General features: G+C 45.5%; 1 protein-coding gene across 1 annotated transcript in view; it reads left to right on the plus strand.

The window, feature by feature from the left end:
* Nucleotides 1–4,582: 4,582 nt before the first annotated feature.
* Nucleotides 4,583–10,836, plus strand: part of CSMD2 (CUB and Sushi multiple domains 2) — a 287,923-nt gene continuing 281,669 nt past the window's right edge. The window contains exons 1-2 of the mRNA XM_026863211.1: nucleotides 4,583–4,638; nucleotides 4,763–4,974. Of these exons, the coding sequence (XP_026719012.1) occupies nucleotides 4,583–4,638; nucleotides 4,763–4,974 (268 nt within the window). The remainder of the gene's footprint in view (nucleotides 4,639–4,762; nucleotides 4,975–10,836) is intronic.

Raw genomic sequence — 10,836 nt, forward strand, 5'->3', positions numbered from 1 at the left:
GAGCAGTCAAAATTGATTAAGAGACAATTTTGAAAGAAAGTTTTGAAGGGAGAAAATTACATCCCTTGAGAAGAGGCCATTCTGGCTGAATATTGGGATAGCTCTGTTACTTCTCTGAGCTGAGCAAATGATTTAAAGTAATGAGTGGTCTGCACAAGATTCCCAGTTTCGTCAGGAATTATGCGGCTGTGAACTTCTGCAGATAATTATTACTGTTTGTTCTTTAGGTTGTTAATGAGTGGCTGCTGGTGAGGGGTGGGATTTGGTACAAGCAATGGGAAACCCGGCTTAGGCTTGTTTGGGGTGTGAAGGTCACCCAGTGTTCCGTTCAAAACCCGCCTCGTGAAATCTAATTCCACTCAGAGTAAAGCCTGCAGCTTCTCGATTATACATCACAAAAGCTTTAGGGTGCATAGACAACTCCAATGGTTTTTCCGGCAGAGATGAGAACGAGTTGATTAAGACTTTTTAGAAGGCGTTGAGGAACTTTTCGTTGGCATGACTAGTCTGATGTCCTTTACACAGGGGGAGTTCGAAGTGCAACGGGTTGAGGTTGGCAGGGGAAGGATGCGTGGAGGGTGTATCTTAGAGCGAAATCAGAGGGTTTGTTCAGCCTGGCAAATAGGGTTGCAAGGGGATCTAATTATTCTCTATAAATACATCAAGGCCAGGTTAAAAAAAAAAAAAAAAAAAAAAAAAAAAAAAAAAAAAATGGGCGTAAACTGGTCGTGAATTAATTTTAGCTTGGAAATTAGAATAATGTTTATAATCATCAAAGCAGCGAGGCTCTAATGCAAACCTTCCAGTGTGAAGTACACGACAGGAAAGCTCACATATTTATAAAAGGAATTATATGGTGTGATTGCCTAGCCTGGAAGGAGGCAGTATGGAAGGACCAGGAGTTCTTTGGCTTTAACTTTTTATTTCTCTGTGTGCATATTCATGTATTCATGTATATATACACATGAACACACATCCAGGTACATGCTTTATAGTCCGATTTGTAGTCACTTGCTCTATCTCTGCATTTTTTTAGAACCGTTTGCCGTCGTAGTGAATGTGATTATGGAAAACAAACTCAAGAAACTTGAGCTAGCAAAGGACGCTCGAAGCGGTATTTGTCGGAGGTGTTGATCACAGGCCCAGCTGTTGATCAGCGCGTTTAAAGCTCAGCAAACTTGTTGGACTCACGAATGTTTGCCTTCAGCTGTGGTTTTTGCATCTTGTCCGGCCCGTCTGAAGCAGTCACACTCATCTGAAAGTCTTGTGGGTGTTCTCTGTCAGGCTGGAAGCGGAGTGAGACCAATCCTTCCTTCCGGAGATTTTGGCACATCCTCTATTTTGTGAAATCCCATTTCTTGTGAAAAAGCTTAAACTCTGAACGCCGATATCGGTGATCACAAGAGACGTTGCTTTGAGTTTCTGCCAGAGAATATCAGTATGAAAACGTGGACATAAAGCACCTGGTACACGTGCGGGGTACAGAGTAAGAGCATCCCCAGTTGCTGCCGGGGCAGTTCCTGGTGAACCGAAGGAGGAATTGTCCCAGGTCAGTCAGTGCTGTGGTGAGGAAGCTGTTAACCGATAAACAGAAGTGTTCAGCTGTGCTCCGAGGACAGGATCGTGCTTTTTGTATTCTTTGAATACAACTTTAATCATGTGCCTTGGTGTTTCTGCAGCCTCCCTCTGAGGTACGCTAGCGGCAGTACTCCCTTGGAAGGGGAATAGCAGAAGTGTGTGTTGGACTTCCTCAACAGCATTGGCCACGGCAATACATACAGTGACTTTTGTCCCGACAACTTGTAGGAAATGAGTCTGGGGTCTTGTCTGCTCACAGATCCGTGAGGGAATGCAGGTGATTCGCATCCCTGATGACTGGATGGAAAAGGAGACTCAGGGTGACTTAGAGCAGCCAAACGAGTGTGAAACTGCCGGTCAGCCGGAGGGTCGATTCATTTTCGCGTTGCTGTAACTGACTGGTCGGAGGGCTGCAGTAGTTGCGTAAGCACTTTATACCCGTTTTGCCTGGCAGAACATGGTGGCTGAGGAAGAAGAGGGCAGAGGTCCTGCGGGCATGCTTTTGCTGCCGTGCGCTCAATGGCAGGAGCAGTGCCTGGGGCTGCTGTGAATCTCCCTCTTCCTACCACAGAAACTTTCTCCTCATTCCAGCAGATGTTCCAAGGATAAACTGTACTTTCAGTGGATCTGGCCAGTGTACTCCAGAATATTCTGGTTAAGTGGTGAGCGGCTTATCGGAGAAAGGGACAGACCCCATTCCTATCTGAGTATTTCTATAAATGCGTGTTCATTTATCTGCTTTTTCTATTAATGAGTCATCATGGCTCTAATCTTTATTCTGACTTTTCAGTTATTGCTGTTTAAGAAGCATCCCGTGCTTCTAGTCCTGGAGGTGGCTAATGTTGTGTCACCTAGATAAAATACTTGGTTCCAAGCAGATGGATGAGAGTGTCTCTCTTCTCGTGTCTAGTGCTAGAGAGAAGAGGCCCCATCCTGTGTCCTGGAGATACGTGGAAACACCTGCAGCTTCTGTCTTCGCTTCAAACGTTGCTGTTGGGCACATCTCAGAGCCTTGATGCTGAGAAGCCCTAGGCCAAAATTCAGGTCCAAATTGTGTGTTCTTGCTAGAGAATAGTTCCTCGCTGCTTTCTTTGGTCTGGGGGTGTCGCTTCTCTTCCCTTGTGTCTCCTGCTGCCTCTTCCAGACCACTTCTCTTGGCTTCTTGCAACGCCCAGTAATTCAGCAGGAAACCCCAAACACTTGGTGTTGCTGAACGCCAAAGGCATGAATGTTGTGAAGGCAGAAAATGAATTGTGGCTCTTAGCGAAGCCACACAGTAGAAAGCTAGCTTGTCTGCGGTACTGCCAAACTCTATTAACGAGTTGTTTAGCATTCAAAGAAATGTCTATGTATCTATAAAATCAAGGGGTGTGTTTTCCCTCCTTTCTCTTTTTTGTTAAGGCTGCCCTGTAATGAAGCTGCAGTTGAGCGGTTGCATGTGTGCCTTTGCCTAGCAACTGTGCCTAGCAACGTCACGGCATCGCCGCGAACCCGGCGCTGGGATGGAGCCGCGGGCTGTCGGGGAGCTGGTTAGAATGGTAATTTGTGATGAAAGATACTGGAACCTCTTTTCAAGGAGGCTTGCAAAGCCTTGTTCTTAATTTCTTGACCTTCAGGCTTCGTTGAATACCTACAGCCAGGCAGCTTTATGCCACTGCCCTGCAAAAAAAAAAATAAAATCCAACAAGCTGAGAGTTGCCTGGTAGCTGAACAGGCAGGGCTTCCAAACCTTTTGCATTAGTCTTTCAGCCAAGTCACGTTGCCTTGCACTTGGCGTGGGGTAAACAACGTGGATGTGAACAATTCCGGTGTCAGAGCCAACGCGCCGTAACTTCGACTAAATGCGGAGCTGTCCTGTGTAACACCCTTCTGCAGTCACAGAGGGGCAAGACTGCACGTACGGAACATCTGCACTAGGAAATGCATCTGCTTCTCTAAAAAGCAACTCTGGGGCAAAAACCCGAGAGTGCGCTTAAAGCATAGCCAGCTGTGGCCACTTGGATTTGTTTTTAAACTGGTTAAAGCCCATGTCTGTTCCTAAGGTATTCAGAGGCTTTTTGTTTGATTGGGGTTTTCAAAATCTGGGGATGTAGGAATGATTTCAGCCGAGGTTCCTTGAAGCCTCATTAAGATGAGCTGACAGTAACTTGTGAAGTGCAATGGAAGAATAAATGTCCCTCATTCGAAGGCAAACAAAGGACATGAAATAACGTGCTGCTTGTCGCTTTCGTCATAGGACAGACGTGCGCGTAGTTAGAACAGGGCACAGCAAGGAGCCAGAGTTGCAGAAGCTCAGTTGGGTGTTGTGACCTGCCTAGTGAGAGCTGACAGCCGTGGGTGCTGGGCTCCACAGCAGATGTGTGAATCTTGAGCATGTTGGGATATATAGATATATATACACACTGGACAGATGGAAGAGTCTCTCCCTTGCTGACGGCTCCGAGTGCATTGTTAAGTGCAAGACTCCCGCCTGCTACCTCACAAGGGTTTGTTGCTTTTTTTTTTTTTTTTTTTTTTTTTTTTTTTCTCCTCTTGTCACCTATGAAGCAAGTCACAAGGGATTTTTATGCTCACCGAGATGGGGTGGTCAGATCACGTGGGAGAACGCTGATGGAGGCGTCAGAAGCGAGGACCTTCTGCAACCAGGCTTGTCTCTGGGCGTGTTCACACTGTGCAGTGCAGTGAAGTGTGAGAGATTCTCCCCGACCCCGGTGTTGACGGTGATGCTGTTTGCTCTGGAGAGGCCAGCTGGGATTCTGTGAGGGTACGGCTGTGGTAGCCCTGTGCTGTGTTCAGGCTGCAGCCGGGGGTGGTGGCCTGGGGACCGCTGCCAGGCCAACACCTCCCTCGTGCTAGCAAAGGTTGCCCGGCAGCTCGGGATGTACGTCTTGTTGATGTTGGCCGATTCCGTGACACTTTGGCTGCAGTAGCTTAGCGTGAGTTATGGGTGAGGCTCTTTAGTCTGGCTCCGCGTGGGCTCCAGATCCTCCTGCCCTCACCGTGAATGGCCACGCGAAGGCTTGTTTTGGACTCAGCAATTGAACTCAGTGTGTTCGTGAGGTAAGCACAGCTCCTTTTCCAGGTGCTTCTCCTTGAGAGAAGGCAGTATCATCATCCTTTTGCAGAGGAAGCGCAGCCTGGAGGTGTGCGGGTACGAGACGTTTCCGATTTTCCATGTGTTCAGTACAAAGTGCAAATTCTTCATGGAACCCTACCGCAGCCTTTGGATTTACATGATGTGTGTTGTCCGGGATAGAGGGGGAAGAAACAGCTCTTCAGTTTACATGGCGAATCTTATTCTTGAGTCCTCTACTCTGGTTTCAAGCAAAAAGATGCCAATGTGGCAGATCGTCACTAGTAACTACACCGATAAAGCTCAGCTCAGCTCCAGGCAGGGTGAGCTCTAGTACATTCGGCCCGGCTGACAGATTCCAATGCTCTGTTCATTGTGAGAAGGTTCAGGATTTTCCTCTTTTTTTTATTTTTTTTTTTTTTTTTTTTTTTTCTGTGTACGTTCCTTGCATCAACAAACTCTGCTTGCTTGCCTAAACACGATCTCTGTAGGTCAGTAGAGCGTGGAAACAATCTCTTCTTTTGTGATGGAGTCAGAACAGGCAGAGCCCATTTCACCGCTTTGTTGGACACAGGCATGTTTCGGGGGCCTTCCAGATTTAGTGATCAATGCGGTCTTTGTCACCATGTTTTCAAGGAAGATGGTGAAAACTGAGACTTGATTAAAAGATACTGAGGCGTTCTGTGTTGTGGAGTAATTAGTAATTTAGTCGTTTAAATTCCTCACCAGTATTGGCCAAGCAAATTTCTGTTTGTCACGCATGTTTGGAATGGTTTTGAACGTTGTGTCCGTTGCTGCCCGCTGGATCAGGGGGTGTATGAAGTGGTGTGTGTGCCTGTGTCTCTACAACTAGCTGACCTCAGTTAGTGCACATAAAACGCAATATTTTTTTAAGAACGCTGCTGTAAATAATCAGGAAAATATGTATTCGTTAATGTGTCTTGATGAACATGGACTTCTTTGATATTTACTTTGGTATTGCTTATATTTAAAAAAAAAAAAAAAAAATGTTACCAGAGATTTTCTAAAAGCTTATTAAAATGCCTCCAAAGAAACTTTTTAATATCTTGTATTATTATTCTTTAAGTCCTCCTGCTTCCCCTTCTAACAGTAAAATAGAAGGGAATCCATCTCCTTTTCCCCTTGCTGTGTGCAAGTCTTCACTCCTACCGCGTGTCCTGCTTTGGTTGTTCAGGCTGTAAGCTTTACAGATGGCGAAGAGGGGTGTGAATCTGCGGGAGCGACGGAGGAGGATACAGCACGAACCCGGGGAGAGCCAGCACAACACGGTGATGTCTCTGATAACCAACAGGAGTGTGTGGTGTGGCATTCACTGCAGGACAGCTCATGCTCTTACCAGATACACGACATACATTTTTTTTTTTTTTTAATCTGCCCTTTGAAAGCAATCTTTTATTAAAAAAAAAAAAAATCTGGTGAGGGTCTTGGAGACTGAGTTTCTTTCTGTTTCCAGGTCATTCCGGGGTAGGGATGAGGCAGGCTGGCCAAGGGACAGTGTGTGTCAGTGCCATGCTACCCTCCCTCTGTTCCCAGCAGAGGACTGCAGCTTCAGGGGACAACCTGGCAGCTGCTGTGACGACCAGTGTACTCACTCAGGCAATTTCTAGCTTAACCAAACGAGGCATTACTTTCCAGCAGCTGAAGTCTCTGGCCTCTCAGCATGTCAGGGGACTGCAGTGCAGCTGTAAGACAGGACATATGTGCAGTGTCATGTTCTTGTGATTTCAAGTTTTGTCCTGCCAATGGCTTTTGATGTTATCTGAAATTGGATGCTGCTTTTTCTTCTCTACAGCATGTCAGAACTCCTTTGACCTTGCTATTGGAAGTAGATGTCCTTTCAAGGTTCAGTCATGAAATATGAAACCGAAGTATAATAAAGCAGAAAGGACTTTCTTCAAAGGAGAAGGTTAGCTTGACGTGGAGGGGAAAAATGTACCAGTGGGGTTGGCATCCCAGCCGTGTGGATGAGGCTGCGTTCAGCTCCGGCTCGGGCTTGGCTGCAGCACTCTCTCCAGTTTTTGCCTTTACACTGCAGGACAGATATGGAGCAGCTGGGTCGAGTCCAGAACCTCACTGGGTGTTCAGAAGCATCGCTCGACAAGTTGGGTTCGTGTATTCTGTAATAGTGCTTCCCTACATGTTGTATCTGTTGACCTCAACATTTCCAGCGTCAGGTGCCTTTGTTGCTATGCAGGTGCTTATTGCATTCCTAGAGAATTTAAAAGAACAGACAGGAGGCTGTTTTCTCTTCTTGCCTTTCACAGATGCCCACAGGCATTATGAGCTGCAGGTTGAAAATCATCTGTCTCAGGAGGAGATGGCTGGGGAAAATAAACTGTTCTTTGAGTCCAATGTTAAGCAGGAGAAAATGCCACGGTCTAAGAGGATGAATCTGAGCCAGACATTAATGAAATATTAGAATGTTTTTGTCCAGGGTTTTCCTAATCTGAAATATCGAAGCGTAATTTCTAAGATACGCTGAAATGTTACGTGGTCACAGAGCAGCATGGCAATGCGTGAGGATGATCCGGTGACGGTTGGAACTTCCAGACTTCCCTTTCCTCGTCTGTGCAAGTATTTCGTAGTTTCCAGCTGTAAGGTGGTTTGGTTGGAGCTTTTGCTGAGGCACTCCAAGGTCCGTGATGTCACTAGAAATCCCAAATATATGTAGGAAACTTCCATCATTTTCCAAGACAAATTTTTTGGTTGGAAGGGGAAGGGAGGGCACGTGTGGAAAAAACTGAATACATTATTACAGCAACTTCACCATCATCTTTTCTGTTCCTCTCTTCTTTCCTCTTTACGAAGCCCTGGAGTTGAATTGTTATGCTAACGTTGGAACAATGCCTAAACGTAACAGATCTCTGCAACAACAGCTGAAAAGTCTGGGCAGCACTGAAAGGGACAGAAAGTGATGACAGTGGGAGTGAAAGACTGTTGGAGTTGGAAGGGAAGTAATGTCTCTCTCCAGAGAACTGGAGGTGACGAAGTTGGTTTCAGGAACGTGTTTGATTTGCAGTATCGCGGTTTCGTGCCATCCTGCTGAAAACTCACATACTGCTTTTGATTTGAGGTGGATGTTACAAATCTTTCTGGACTTGGCAGTAGTGGCATGAGCTGGATTCAGATAAAATGCGTGTTCTTTGCCCTTGCATTCTTCAGTTTATCATTCCACGTGTTCAGAGGGAAAAAAGGCACTGGGGCTATCTGAGAGTAAATCATCCCCTTGATGATGTTCTTGGATCCACTGGCTTTTGATTAAAAGTTATAGTTAATGGAATGTCTCTGCATTATTTATTAGCCAGAAGGCTTTGATATAAGACTGTAGGTTAAGTTAAAACTATGAAAAGGTGAATACTTAAGGAAACAAGGCTTAGATTTATGAAGTGTGAAGGTATTTTCCCTGTTTGTTCACTTAAATTGCGTGCGCGAGAAAGTCAAAGCTAGGCTTTAGGTTAACTACTCAATGTTGGTGATTGTAGGAGTGGTTTAGAAGATGACTATGTAAGGAAATGTAATTAGTTGCTGATAAATGATTCAGAACAGGTAAACATCAGGAAAGAGATCATTTTTCCTATTTAGATAGCAGATCAAACAATGTTTAAAAAAAAAAAAAATTCTTGAAGATGAGCTGTTCAATACAGGGAGTCAGCTTTTAGTCTGTTCTTTGAGGAGAAGGATGTGAAAAGAGCTGGGTGTGAAGAAGCTGGCTGTGAACATTTCACAGCCAGCTCCTTCCACTCCCGTTGCGAGGCCCTTTCGGGACAGGGTTTGTGCCTTGGTGCATGGGGGAGCGTTCGGGAGGGACCCGCAGTGTTGGTCCTGCGCGGGAAGCTGAACGAGTCCCGTGTGGTTTCACCTCTGTCATCCCACAGAGAAAGCCGGGGCGCTTCTGCACCAGGTGTGGCTGTTTTAACTGTGTCCCCATCCTTCAGCTCTGCCCTGCCCATCACAGCCTCCAAATGTGCTCTCGGGGGATGCTGAAACACCATGTCAGCATTTGAGTGCTGTTTCTGAGTTGGGATGGAGTGTCTTGGTTTGAAGAACTCTGTGCAGTGAAGGCGAGTGGCTTGGGACAGGGATGTAAATAGACAGAATTGAGAAATTGCTGATGTAGGAGCAGGATTTACCCGTGGTATTTTAGGCCAGGACGGAATGTGTGTATGTGTGCGCGGGACACAGATTTCAGTTTTCTTGGGGAAAGGTTTTATGTTCATCTGTTCCATTCAACGGGCTAGAACAACACAAAATAGAAACAATTGTGCTACATAACAATAACTTAAGAAAACGACAGTACCAAAACCTATTGCATCGAGCAGACAGCCATGTATCATCAACAGACGCTACTGTTGAGAGCAAGTCGGTGTATGGGAGTTGATATTTGTTCCTTTTGAATTGTGCACTGGCCATCCATCAGTGTTTGCTAAATTAGATTTTTTTTTTTTTTTCTGAGAAACTTAAAGTGCATCAACTTATATTTTAGGAAGCACTTCAGAAATAAATCCTGTTTCCCTCTAAAGTGTTGCTTCCTTAGATATTAATAGGGTGTAAATCAACGTAGTTAAAATATTTCCTTGATTTACACCACATGGATATGGCCTGGTAAGTTTAAGGAGTTGAAAGTGAGTGAAAGATGATGTTTTGTCCCCGTTTCCTTTGCACTTGTAATGTCAAACACCACCTTTGTTACTTAGCTCCTGACAACTTGGTGAAGATTTGCAGTGACAGAATTTGAATGTACAAGTTTACCTGAGTCTGTAGAGCTGCTGAAATTCCACGTCGAGTGATGAAACCCAGTCCCAGCCAGGGGCTTGACGGGCGCAGCACTCCTGTAAGCGTCGCTTAGTGAGAGAAATAACAAAATTCTGTTGCTGTGCGTGTGCTTGGATGATTGACTCTCATCTTTTGTAAATGTGACCCGGCTTGTTTTGATCGGCGTGCAGTGACCATCACCTCTGCCAGTCATGAGACGGCAGAGTCACTGGGAGGTGAACTGGTTCTGCTCCAGATCCCAGCTGTGTTGCATTAGACGGGGGCCGCGCTGGAGCTGGACTGGCTGAAATGAGAGTGGTCCCGCGCTCGTGTATCTAAACCGCTTCCACCTCCAGTCCTGCAGCTTGTGCTGTCAAAGGAGGACTTTGGTTTGGAGTGCAAGGACATTCTTCTTACCCAGCTGCCGTGGCAAGAGGCCGATCGATGCGCGGAGCGAAGCTGCCGGAGGGTTTTGCAAACCTCCCCACTTAAGCAAGAGGCAGCCAGGGCCGTGTTCAGCTGATCTTTTTTTTTTTTTTGGTTAAGTGTCCAGTCACGTTAAGTTTTGTGGCATGTGGATTAACCGTGTATTGTCAAATGCTCCGGGCAGCCCCTGTTTGTTAGAAATGCAGTTCCTCTGTGAGCATTATTGCAAAGTAAATATTTCATCATTTTCCTGGTGCGTATGAGCCAGAAGTGAAGCCGATTAGCCTGTTTACATTGTTCAAGCAGTGTATGTTTTGCAAAACAAGTATTGTAAGTGGGGACTGGTAAAGCTGATTTTTAAGCTCTATCACTGAGGAAAGGGTTGTGCCCCTGGATAAAGATGTTTTTCTGCAAAGCCCTAAACGTTCCACAAATGCGGGTTTCCTTGGGTGGTTGGTTTTTTTTTTTGTGGTTTTTGGTTTTTTTTTTTTTTGTGTGTTTTTTTTTGGTGGTTTTTTTTGGGGTTTTTTCCTCCACCTCAGACTGCGATTCCTTTGGAGAAAGGCTCTGTCCCCTGACCAGTGCCAAGTATGATAATGTCTTCGTCCTTGTGTGGAAACTTTTAAGTGCTACTGCAATAAAATCACACTGATGCATTCATTAAAAAGATACACCCTGAGAATAAAGCACTCTTCAGAATTGAAAAGAGCAGGTCGCATTGGCTCGGGTGAGCTCCCTTCTCAGACCGGTCATCTCCGTCACAAAGTGGGACGTGTGCCCACAAATACCCGCTGATGAGTTTCATGTTGGTTTTAAACCTTTAGAAAATACGAGTCCGTGAATAATACTATTAGGAGCTGAAATATCTACATAAATATTTACACTGCCACACCGAGCCTTCTGGTGCGTGGCATCTGAGCTGTTAGCTTTCTGTATTTACCTTTCTCATTTGCTGTTGCAGCTTTTGAATAGAGAGTGGCAAGCTG

This window comes from Athene cunicularia (genome assembly GCF_003259725.1).
Source record: "Athene cunicularia isolate RWA chromosome 23 unlocalized genomic scaffold, athCun1 chr23_part1, whole genome shotgun sequence".
NCBI classification, from domain to species: Eukaryota; Metazoa; Chordata; class Aves; order Strigiformes; family Strigidae; genus Athene; species Athene cunicularia.